At 56.3% G+C, this 11,882-nt stretch overlaps 1 protein-coding gene across 4 annotated transcripts; it reads right to left on the reverse strand.

Annotated features, from left to right (window-relative positions):
• Positions 1 to 147: 147 nt before the first annotated feature.
• On the reverse strand, positions 148 to 9,269 carry EMILIN1 (elastin microfibril interfacer 1). 4 transcript variants are annotated; one of them, XM_017650682.3, is made up of 8 exons: positions 7,327 to 8,890; positions 6,277 to 6,420; positions 5,598 to 5,818; positions 2,545 to 4,473; positions 2,079 to 2,195; positions 1,615 to 1,632; positions 1,320 to 1,457; positions 148 to 901 (listed from the first exon to the last, which is right to left on the reverse strand). In XM_017650682.3, the coding sequence occupies exons 1-8, from the start codon at positions 7,494 to 7,496 to the stop codon at positions 564 to 566; spliced, it is 3,075 nt and encodes a 1,024-aa protein (XP_017506171.3). In that variant the 5' UTR covers positions 7,497 to 8,890; the 3' UTR covers positions 148 to 563. The 4 variants fall into 4 exon arrangements, with proteins under 4 accessions (XP_017506171.3, XP_017506172.3, XP_036865354.2 ...); XM_017650683.3 differs by having other exon boundaries at positions 6,277 to 6,402; positions 7,327 to 8,874; XM_037009459.2 differs by having other exon boundaries at positions 6,277 to 6,448; positions 7,327 to 7,464.
• Positions 9,270 to 11,882: the final 2,613 nt, after the last annotated feature.

Raw genomic sequence — 11,882 nt, forward strand, 5'->3', positions numbered from 1 at the left:
CCTCCTTGTGACCCGCGCGTCCAGGGCGCGAGCAGGCAGAGCCACTCCAGCAGGAGGGAGTGAGCCGGGTCCGTAACCCTGGGCTCTCCCCTCCCCATCCCCTGTGTACGCCTCTACTCCTGAACACATACTGGATCAGACGGTTTGTTTTGTTTTGTTTTTTTTAGAAAAACCAAGTGTCTTTATTCCTGAATAGTTTAGTATGGCGATGGGGGCTTGGGCCTCCTCAGGAGGGCCCTGGAGCCCAGGAAATCGGCCTAGAGGCCAGCTGGGGTAGCAAAGGGTACGAGGATCGGTTCCTCCACAGTCTGGGTCCTGCAGGGGACGGCGATCGGGTCAAAAGTCTGGAGGAGGTGACTCCAGAGTCCCTGAACTGGAGCGCTCCGGCCGTGAGGAGGAGACCGTCCCGGACGCCTGTGCTTCGGTAGGTTCCGAGATGGCTGTCCCAGGGCTGGGGAGCCAAGATGGCGCCCGGTACCAGGCGGCGTCCCCCAGAAGCCCACCGCCCCCGCTTACTCTTTGGCCGGCGTAGACACTTCGGGCCGGTCATCGCAGCCTCTTGTCTACACCTGTTCTAGCTCCAAGTCCCCATAGAGCAGGGCTCCACTGAAGATGGTGAGCGGCTCCTCCGAGTGCGCCAGCTGTCCCATGACCAGGTCAATGCAGACTGTGTCCCCGGCCTGCAGCGGCAGGATGAGACTGAAGACGCCCAGGGCACCCGGGCTGGGCTGGCTCTCGGCTATGGGCTTATTCTCCAGGCCCTCGGGCTCATAGCCACCTGAGTCTATGCGGGCCACGCCCAGATTGGAGCGAGACAGCACTGCCTCCACTTTCTCGTGGCGGTGCCCAGTTAGCACTGCGCTGAGCAAGTAGCGCCCGGCCAGTGGCGCTGTGAACACACCTAGGGACAAGGATGACAGTCAGGCGGGGAGACAGGTGGCAGGTGCCAAGAAGGTGTCAGGGAACCATCTGGAACTGGACTAGGGAGGGACCCGCTGGGTCTTTTCACCTCTCTTCCACCAGAAGGTAAGGAATCCCTCCACCAGGGCAGGGAATTTGGTGTTTTGTTTATTACTGCATCCCCAGCACTCAAGACAGTGCCCCGGCAAGAGCTGTTGAAGGGAATGGCTCTTCCCCTCCCCACACCACCATCCAGTCCAAGCTATGGTGAAAATGAATAAATGAAGGAAAGAATGGGGCTCTCCCCAAACCAGAGCATGAAAGGATTCACCGTGTCTGAAGCGGCAAGAGTGAGCACATATTACTGCACAGCCTGGCAGGTTTCCCCCTGCGCCCAGCCAGCCCGCTCCCAGGCTTACCGGTTTCTGGATCATAGTAGCCCCCATCATTGAGCAGGACTCTGTCGAAGGACACTGTACCTGGTTCAGACCTGGGCAAACTCAAGGCAGCTGAGAAGGCCACCCGGGGTACAGAAGCTGCTGGTGCCCCCTCCACTCCTGAGTGGGGTAGGGTGGGTGTCAGAGGCGATTCTCAGAGCAGAGCTGTCTAGCCCTCTTTCCCTCCCAGGTCTCTACGCCCAGGGCTGCATGAGGCCTTACATCCTCCAAGCCTAGTTCAGTTACCATCCCTCTAGCATCAATGAGAGGAACTTACCCTGCTCACCCTGGGGACCTGTGGAGGAGGAAAGGGAGCAGTGAGAAGTAGGCCAGCTCTCACTAAGTCACTTGGCAAACATCTGCTGGGCCTCTCCTGCTGGGTAGGTGCTATGCAGACTCCAAATCAGGAATGGGGGTATTAAGAAAAGGGAACTAGGTAGGGCCCATTCTGTTCAACTGCTGGGTCATAAGTCCTAGCCGCCAGCCTTTCACACCCTGCATAGCCCTTGTAGGCTCAGCCTTAGTCTTCAACACATTGAAGTTAGGCCCGCATATCCAATTAGCCAACACAGTGACTATCCCAGCTCCTATTCCTCTTCCTAGTCACTATTAGCCATGCAGGACCCCTAACTCCTCACCCTTTTCCCCTCTTCTCTGTCAAGTTCAGAGTAGAATGTCAAGTCTGGAGCTGCCCAGAAGGGATGGTAAACCTAGCTGCAGCAAGAATCTCATCTCACATACCTGGTGGCCCAATGGGCCCTGTTGGTCCATCCTTGCCTGGCAGTCCTGGAGGTCCAGCAGGACCTGGGGGTCCCTGCACCCCAGGAGGCCCTGGGGGCCCAGCCTCGCCTGCAGGCCCTACAGTGATAAAACTAAGTTGAAGGAGAGCCATAAAAGGAGCTTCCAAAGGACAAGGAAAGCAGTGGCTCCATGGAAAGGTTGCTGGGGCCACTTGCTATCCACACTGGATACCTGGCTGGCAGGCAGCACCCCACCTCTCCTCCATCTGAGGGGCCAAGGGAAGGCAGGAAGCTGGGACCTTGGGTCATCTCTTATGGACAAGTCTACCCCTGGGACAATGGTGGGTCTGCAATTCATGCTGGGCAGAGCAAAGGGAAAGCCGCTGAGGTTAAGCTACGCTGTTGTGGGAAGGGCTTGAAAGGGATCCCCCAACCCCTCAGCCCCATGGCTCCTGTTGCCCCCTCACCAGTGAGTTCCCGCAGACCGAGCTGGTGAAGCTGATCCTCCAGGAGCAGCAGGGAGCTGTTAAGGGCACCGAGCCGCCTGCCCAGGCCTGCCTGCCCTCCCAGCAGCTTCTCCAGCAGGGCTGCCTGTGTCTGACTGGTGCTGTTGGTTTCCCGTAGCCCAGCCCAGAGCCCAGCCACATGTCTGGAAAGGCCGTCTCGCAGGCCCTGCAGTCCCCCAGCCACCGTGTCCAACCGCTCACAGACTCCCTCAAGGCGGCCCAGTCGCCCCTCCAGGCTGGGGCACTGGCCAGCCTGTGCCTGTCCCTCTTCCAGGCCTCGGAAGCGCTCCTCACTCTCCGTCACATGCTCTGTGGCCTCCTGCTGCAGCCTGTTAATCTCAGAGATGATGCGGTCTTTGGTGGCTCCCAGGTCAGCCAGATCAGCGCCCTGGCCCTCCACGGTGGTCTGGAGCTCATGCAGTGAGTCATTGAGGGAGCTGAAGGTGAGAATAACCTCAGAAAGCTCTCCTTGCAGGGCCTGCAGGGCTGAACCTGAGCTTCCTCCAAACACACTGAAACCATCAAGAGGCCCACGGCTTGGTCCCCCAGCACCTGGACCAGCCCCAGGGCCCCGCGGGGGTAACAGTGGGCAGGAACAGCGTTCCACACCATCCCGAAGGCGGCCCAGTTCCTCTTGGACACCACCACAGGTCCCACAGCCCTCATCTCCACGGGCCTGCAGCAGATCCTCCAGCTGGCCCAGCCGTGTGGCTGTGAGATTCAGCTGCACTGTGAACTCTGCAGCTGTCTCATCTTGTGCATCAACACGACCCTGGAGCTGGCCCACAACCCCTTGCAGTCCTTCCAGTGCACCCTGCTGGGCCTCCCCAGCTACTTCCACCTTGTGCAGTCCTGAGCCCACCAGAAGCAGCTGCCCCTCGCTGTCCAGCATCCTGCGCTCCAAGGTACTGAGGATCTCACTGACCTGGGAGTCCTGCTCCCCTGGGGATCCAGAACAGAGCTGCCCACATGCTTGCACAGCCCCTGCCACCTGCTCTTCCAGCAGATCCAGCCGCCCACTCAGCTCCCCACTCACATTGGTCAATAGTCCCTCCAGCTTCTCTAGCTGGCCATGGGCAGCAGGCAGCCAGCGGCCCAGACCCCCAGGATGCCTCGGCCAGCCCTCCTCCTGCTCCTCCGAAGGACCCAGGGTGGAGTTGAATCGGTCCTCCAGGCGAGAGAGCCGGGAAGCTAAGCTGGTATAGCCTGGGGGGTGGCCCCCCTGCCCAGCTGCTCCTCCGAGCTCAGTGGCTCGCCTCCCACTCAGCACTGTCACTGAGCCGGCCACTACATCCAGTCTCCGCTCCAGCTCTGCCAGCCGCCGGCCCAGCTCTGGAGGGCAGCATTCCTGCGGGGGCCTGCGACCCAGGGCCTGCCCAGCGAGCTGCCTCTGCCGCTCTTCTACAGAGGCCAGCAGCTTCTCCAGTGCTCGAAGCCGCTCTCTGTCGTCCTGCTGCTGCCGGCGGAAGCCGTCCAGCCCTGCCAGGCACACAGAGCAGGACTCCTGCAGCCGCTGCTCCAGCCCCCGCAGTGGCTCCTCACTGTGGCCAGGAGGGAGCGGGGCTGGGTCCAGTGCCCTGCTGCCACCACCACCACCACCACCACTGTGATGGTTGTTAAGATGGCCCAGCTCCTGGTCGTGGGTGGAGACACGGTTATCCAGGAGCTGCAGCTGCTGCTGGATTTCGTTTAGGGTTTCGTGCACGCCAGGGCGGGCAGCTGCATCTGCTAGCTGCTGCCTCCCATTAAAGGCTGTCTCCACAGCCTTCTGGACATCTTCCGCCAGGCGCCCACTCAGTCCCTGCAGGATACCCCGAAGGCCTTGCAGCTCCTTTGTCAGGCTCTGCACCTGCTCCTCTAGCTGCTGCACCTTCTCTGACTCCCCAGGACCTGGAGAGATGGGAAGGCATAAGGCAGAGGGCTGGACCTCAGAGCTCGGTCCACCTCCTAGGGCCTGCTCTCCCCAGCTCCAGCAAGAGCTGAGGTCCTAGCAGATTTTGGCCACTCCTTAGCTGGGTGACTTGAGCAAAAAGAAGGAAACTCCATTCACTGAATGCCTCCTGGCCAAATATTCCCTCTTACAACTCCATTGGGCAGATACCATTAGCTCTTCCCATTTTGTAGATTAGGAAACAAAGTCCAGAGAGATTAAGTAACTGGCCCTGGATTACAAATTTAATAAGTGGCAGGGCCAAGTTTCAAATGCAAATCATCTGTTTGACCACCAACCCCACATCCTTTCTACTGTCCAGAGTGCCTCTTTACTTTACGGAAACTGTCTCATCTGTGAAATGGGAAAAACATTATGTCGCTCCCTCAGGACAAGTGAAATGGGAGTGCGGAGGAGGCACTGTGGACCCCGCAACAGTGGTTGTTCCAGGTGGCACCTCTCCACACCACAGGGCCAAACGTGGTTCTACAGAACTGTGGGGGTCTCACTGGATGGTGGGAGAGTTGGCCAGAAGTTCCTGTTTCCATAATCACAGAACAGCCATCTCCCGGGCAGGCAAACACAGCACATCCACAGTGCCTGGCACACGCACGCACGTGCGCGCGCGCGCACACACACACACACAAACACTCATGCACATTCACGGGAAGGCAATGGGGACTGCTGCATTCTGGGACCTGCAATCTCCAGAGGCCACCGAGGGACCTGGGACCTGTAGTCGGTTGCAGTGCATGCTAGGATTTGTAGTCCCAACTGTTTTTCCCCTTGGACTAAGCTTCTCAAAGGGCTGCCCTCTTCCTCCCACAGCTGTTCCCAACTAGGAAGTATCTTGGCCACATGTGGGTGGGCGTGTGTGAGCACTTCTCTTTCTCGGCTTGCCTCTTCCCTTGGACTCATCTCTGTCACACGCACACACACACTCAAGGCAGGGTATTGCAGGGTTCTCATTAACAGCTTTCTGCCCATTTCTTCTGGCTTGGAGCATGGCGGTTTCCCTCAGCAACCTAGCCCCACATTCTCCCGCATGGTCTCCCCCTTCCCTCCCAGAGGCTCCCATACTCACCTTCCCCACCTAGTCCACTCAGGTGGCTGCCTGCACTGGAGCCAGAGAGGTTGGGGCGGGCAGGCTGGGGCCGGGGGCGTGGTGTGGGGGGGGCAGGAGCAGGCCCTGTGGCAGGACCCTCAGCACAGTCATCGCCTCCGTAGCCCTGACAGCACCTCCACTCCATATCTGTCACTGTCTTGTAGGCTGTGCGGTAGCGAGGACGGAGGAAGCTGCGGTACCTGGGAGAGGCAGAGGGAAGCCTCTTTACTTCTCCCAGCGTTGTGGGGGACCCTGGCTCCTGCCCTCAGAGCAGGACAGCTGCTAATGGGCAAGGCCTGTCCTTCAGGCTAGGTCTCCCTTACTGTCCAGCATGTGGCTTTGCTCAGTTGACAGCTGTCAGCTTACTGCCCAAGGGCCAAATCCCCATCCTTCCTCCCCTTGTCCTGTGCTGGAACCTTGGACCCCTCTTCTTGAGCATGGCCCAGCCCAGAGAAGGCTGGCAGGGAGGTCTATACAAGTTTGCCCTCAGGATCCCACCAGCTAAACTGTTGCCTCAGTATCTCCTCAAAATGGCTCTGGCCAAAGCCCCTGGTCCTGCCGCTTGCTAACAGCTGTGTACAAAATCCATGAGTTGGCCATCCACCTTCTGCCCTAGCCCAGCACCCCCAAATACCCATCCACCAGCACTGGGGCTCACATGATGCTGCGGGGACACTGGGGCTGGCCCCAGCCACAGGGCTGGTAGTCGGGCTTGACGAAGGTCTCCACTCCATCCTCAAGGACACAGCTCACTGTCCGGGTCACCACGTAGGCACACCAGTTCCTGCAGGCACAACCCTGCCTGGGCCCAAGGGCCAGAGACACATGCCCTAGAGGAGGGCCCAGGGGCTACCAGAGGGGCTGAGGGAGGGTCAAAAGATGAAGGGCCTCTGGGGACCAGTGGGAGTCAGGCTTTGGCAGGCGCAGCTCCCCCTACGCCTTCCTGTGCTGGACAAGTCCATAAAGACTTTTCAAGATGGAGAGAGGAGGTGTAGAATGGAAAACCACAACTAGGAGAAGTTGATTCTCATGGCTGGGGGGTCCTGGGAGCCTCTGCATTCACACATTCATTCATGTCCCTTTGTGTCTCAATCCCCAGCTTGGGGTGGCCTGTGTAAGAGGGCTGGCCCAGTCCCTCTGGCAATCTCTGGGATGCTGGCTTCCACCCACCCCTCAGGGGAGCTGATAGGGCAGGCAGGGGTCCAGCTCAGGGTTAAGTAGAGAATGAGCCATTGATGAGCCCTGGCCCCTTGGGGCTTGCAGTTCTACACTCTTGGCCCCATTTATGCTGGCCTCTGATCTGTGTCCGGCTAGAGAACCGAAAGGAGCCAGGCAGGAGTGGGAGATTCCTGGATGGGGCCGAGGAAGCCCTACACAGGGATATTCGAGGATCCCAGGCTGCTACACAGCTGGCAGCTAGCAGGAAGGCCTTGTCCACACCCATTGGAGTAGTTTCCCTGGGCACCTAACTGCAGATCTCATGGGAAGGATGTGGGACCTAACTCTCCTGCAGTTAGATGGCAACTTATCTATTCAGGGGACCCTGGAAATGCCCTGCAGGAGGGTGGGCACGAGAAGCCACCTGATGGATGGGCTTCATCTCTCCATCTTCCCTGTACTAGATTTAGCCCAGGAGTGGGTAGCCAAGACCTCCTCTTCCCCACCGTCCCACCCACCTCCAGCCTTGGGCTGGGACCCAGACTCTTACCTATGGCGGCTGGCGGGCCGGGAGGCACTCTGGGCCTGGGGTCCACCAGGATTGAGGGCCCCGCCACCCCCTGTGTAGAGGCTGTAACCGCGAGGAGGGTAGCTAGCTGCTTCCACAGCCGCAGTCAGCAGGCAGAAGAGGTAGCAGCTCCAGAGGGTGCTGGGGGCCATGGTGGGGTGCTCCGTGGCGGCCCTCAGAGGCACATACTGGCCTGGGCACTGGCGGGGATGCCGCTACTCCAGGGACCACGCCCGTCAGGTCCCCAGCTTCCTGCCGGCAGCCCTCAGCCACACGCCTCCTCTTTGGCCACTGGGCCTGACCCTTCTCCCCCTCCTCTTTCCTCCTCAGGGTCCCGACCGTCCCTCCCTCGTTCCTTCCGCTCTCCTCTTCTCCCCTTCTGAGGGGAGCTTGTTGTCTGTGCCCCCTGGCCTCCTCCTGTGTCTGGTCCCTGCCCAGATGCTGCTTCCTGGGCCTCCAAACCGTCACCCAGCTGGCCCTCCTCTCAGCTCTCTGTTTTCCCCAGTGATCAGATCCTGGGGGTGACAGGGCTTTGCCCCTGTGGCTGTTCAGAGGCGCAGAAGTGGCTGTGGGGCGGGCCCTGGCCTCCCGCCTCCCTCTCTTCCTCACTGCCCTCCCTCCCCCCCTGTCTGGCTGGCGGTCCAGCCTCCCCCTTCCTCCCCCAACCTCTCCAACCATCGTGCGCCACATCTGCTTCTTGTTAACTCCGGGAAAAAGAGAAAAAAAAAGTAAAAACAGAAATATGGAGTTGCCGCCGGGCTTGGGGCCAACCTCTCAGAATGGGCCACACGGAGCAGAGCCAGGGCCGGAGCTGGGGGGAGGCCTGGGAGCTGGAGCCACAGTGCTCCTGGGGCTGGGGCAGGCCTCCCCGGGGAGAGAGGCCCCGAGAGGAGCCCAGGGCCGGAGGAGGGCAGGGCCATAAAAGGGAGAACGGACTCACTCACCACCGGCTGGTGCAGTTGCCCCTTTTATAGATGTGAAAACTGAGGCCCAGAACTGGATGTGACCTGTCTGAGGTAACACAGCAAGTCGAGAGCAGGACTGAGATGAGAATCTAAATATTAGGTCAGCGACTTGAGAGGAAGGAGGAGAGGAGAGAGGGCTACTGGGCCCGGGGGAAAAGGAAAAGGACTCCACTGAGGCGGGCAGGTAATTCAGAGAAGCCAGAGGAGGGAGAAAGGAAAACCTGGAAAAGGCATGAACAGGCTTCTGTTGAGCATGGAGAAGAAAGATGTGGGCAGGAGGAGAAAGTCTCATTCTCAAAAGGCCAACTGGATTTGGGCCCTGGCTTGTCTTGGTGAAGGTCAGCCTATAAGTCAGGGAAGGAATGTAGATCAAATTTATCTATATAGCCCAAAGGAAGTCACTCCCCAGCCTGGAGACAAGTCTGAGAGCCTCTGTAGCAGGCCAGGTACTCAGTCATACTCAGCCATCAGCCTGACCCGAAAGCTCCTTGGAGATATCTGACTCAGTTGTTCTGGACCAGGTGTCCCTGTGTGGGGGTATGCTTGGGAGAGTGAAGCAGAAGAATGAGGCAGAAGGGAGAGGAGGGTGCTGCACCCTCACTGTGGAGGTCCCCAGGTAGGAGAGGCATGCGTAAGGCTCAGGAGGGGCGCGGGCCTGCTGGGGGATGGGCTGCACCGAACCAGACACTGCTGCAGGCAGGATGGACAGGGTGCCAAGGGCCGGGCAAGTAGGTATCGTGCTCCGGGTAAGAGGAGGGGAAAGTGGGCTGGCTGCTCGGGCGAGTCAGAGAAGAGCTACTGGAAGAGAGACCCTGAGCAGTGTCAGGGGAAGAATGTAAAGAACAGAGACGAGGGGCGAGGAGAAATTTCAGACTGGGGAAAGTGGTCCGCCTCAGTTTCCTCATCTGTACCATGGGAGTAATAGTAGTGCCCTTCTTCCTAGGTTTGTGAGGATTAGGTTATTATGTGTAAAGCATTTAAAATAGTGCCTGGTGTGTGGCAAATGCTCAATGAATGTTAGTTCTTATTTGTGTCAGCATGAAGTGAAGAGAAGCTGATTGTGGGAAAATCAGGGAGAGGCTCAGATGAGTGGTTAAGAGCATGGGTTACAAGTGCTTGAGTAAGGGGTCAACACACGCAGAAAGAACACACTGTGGGCAAGAGGCCTAGGCAAGGTGTCAAGGCACAAGGACACTGGCTCCAGCTCCTCCTCAGAGCAGTGCTCCCACTGAGCAAATCCCATGGCTCCGCTGGGAGTCTGTTGTCTGTTAGTCATGTAAGGTCCCTTCCAAATTCTACACTGCAAAGTGATACAGACTTGGAAGAAAAGGCTGTGACTGCTTGGTGACTACCTGGGCAATGAGGGACCAGATGATGGGTGACACCAGAGAAGATTCCAGGGTTGAGCTAGGATGGGGAAGTTGAGAAGAGGAGCAGATTTAGAGGAAAGAAAGATGATCTTAGTTTGGACATACTGAGTTTAAGATGAGAGTAACACATCTCAGGGGAAATAAATGTCTAGGAGATGATTGGAAATGTGGTCTTAATTCTGAGAACCATTTGCAGGGCAATGGTTGGAAGCCATGAGAATGGATGCCACCAGACCTTCAATGTGACTCTGAGTGATCTGCCTCAGAGGTTCTATGACCCAGAATGTGATCCTGATGGCTGGGAGCAATGTTGGTGAAAAAACAGGATGGTGCAAATGAATGCTGGAACCAACAGAAATGGAAATTTGTAAGTGCCCCTTAGAGGGATTAGCACACAGGGAGGTGTGGGATTAGCACACAGGGAGACTTGGAGGGAATGATCCTAGGAGAGCGTGATTTCAAAGTTGCTGTCATTGGAAGATTGCAGCTTTATCCCTGGTCACTGCATCAGCTCTAGGCCCTGGCCCTGGTCTTGGCAGGAAGCCAACCCACTTTCCTTCCAGGTTGCCGTGGCTGCTGCTGTGGGTTTTCTTTTTCTGCTCTTCTCTCGGGCATCTGGCAACCTGAAAAGTCATCCCAGCCATCTTGTCACTGCCCAGTTGTAACCATTTCTTTGCCTGCCCCCTTAAATTTAAAAGTCTGTTGTATTTTAAGTGTGTCAAGTCAAAAATATTGGCTTTGAAATATAATTGCAGTAGGTTGCATATCATTTAGTCCTGTAATTAGGAGCTATGACCTAGGAGTTGACATGAATATTTGTGAGATCTCAAAGAAGTCAGTGGCCCTGGGTTCCTTGGGGAAGACAATTCCTGATTCACCGGGGAGGCCTGAGGTGTTGGGCGAGCAGGCTGCAGTGGAGACTAAGGTTAGAGAGAATGTGGTAGTGGTATTAGCAATAGCCAGAGTTAAAAGCAATTGGCAAGAGAATTCCCGAGACCAAAAAAGGCTGAGTCCCTGGCGGCACAAGGACAAGATCTATTTTATAACTTCTTTAAGATAGGGGATTTCCAAGGGTCTAGGGCCAATGGGAAATTTTGGCTCTACTAGGCCAACTAATTCAGTCAATCATCACCAACAGAGCAATGAGCTTATGTGCCCAGAGCTAGGGGGCACCAAAAGCAAGGAGCCTTTTATGTCTAATGCCTTACGTCAGAGGGCTGAATATTGGGAGGGGGGAAAGGGGACTAATATGAATTGAGCCTTTAGATATGAAAACCCAGATAGGAATTCAAGCTCGTGGGGACTCCTGAGCAAATGTCTACTCCTGCTCCAATGCATACATTTTTCTTTTCCTTCCACAGGTACAATGCTTTAGGAGCCAACCTTGCTGGGCTCAGGGCCCAGTCCCCCTTTCCCAGGTCTTGTTTCACTACTGAGCCTAATCCTGACCACGTCTTCTCCTTGAAAATGTCATACTAATCAGAGATTATGCTCCACACGTGCTCCCCAATCTGCTTTCTCCCCCACTTCCCCTAGGATGAGGCTTCTTCTCACTTCCTATATACTTCTCCACCCAAGTTTTTTTCAATTTTTTAAAAGTTTTTAGATGAGTCTAGTTTAGTCCTAGAGACCATTTCCAATTTCAGTTGCTCCAGGCACTAAGCCAAATGACCCACTCGAAGCTGATAAAGACTCGCTGACCTGGGCACAGGAAGTTCTGGGAAGTGAAGGACATTTCTGGATGGCTCTAAAACAAATCCTTGTCCTCTTGATCCTGACCGTAGGATGACCTATTGAGTCCACAGTCTGACATGGAATCCCGAATGAAGAAAAGAGGATCGGAAGACACTGATTTGACCAGGATTCTACAATGAGTTGTAGAATCCTGGCCAAATCAATTACCTTCTGGGCCTTAGTTTCCTTCTTTATAAAAGTATCTTGAAGGCCCCTTTCAGCTCTGACAGCCTAAGATACTTTGCACTGTGTCAGCTGGTTGCAGGACAGCCTTGGAATCTCAAGTGCTTCCAAGGTCTTCCCTCATGTCATATTCATACTAGAAAGTCTACTTTTCAGAGTCTAATTCTAGAGATCTAGTTCTGTCTCAAAAGTAGACCTAAGTGTCTGGTTGGACTTGGATCTGCTTCAAATTTCCAGGAGACACAAAGCATAATGTGTGTAATCTTTTAACTCTCATTCTTCAAGA

The sequence above is a fragment of the Manis javanica genome, chromosome 1 (genome assembly GCF_040802235.1).
Source record: "Manis javanica isolate MJ-LG chromosome 1, MJ_LKY, whole genome shotgun sequence".
Taxonomy (NCBI): Eukaryota; Metazoa; Chordata; class Mammalia; order Pholidota; family Manidae; genus Manis; species Manis javanica.

Bases quoted from the DNA above. Each gene is read 5' to 3' on its own strand.
- EMILIN1 (XM_017650682.3), bottom strand. From the start codon at position 7,496: ATGGCCCCCAGCACCCTCTGGAGCTGCTACCTCTTCTGCCTGCTGACT. The intron at 6,421-7,326 runs GTAAGAGTCTGG...CCTTGGGCCCAG, and splicing joins CGGCCCGCCAGCCGCCATAG to GCAGGGTTGTGCCTGCAGGA. The intron at 5,819-6,276 runs GTGAGCCCCAGT...TGCCTCTCCCAG, and splicing joins CAGTGTCCCCGCAGCATCAT to GTACCGCAGCTTCCTCCGTC.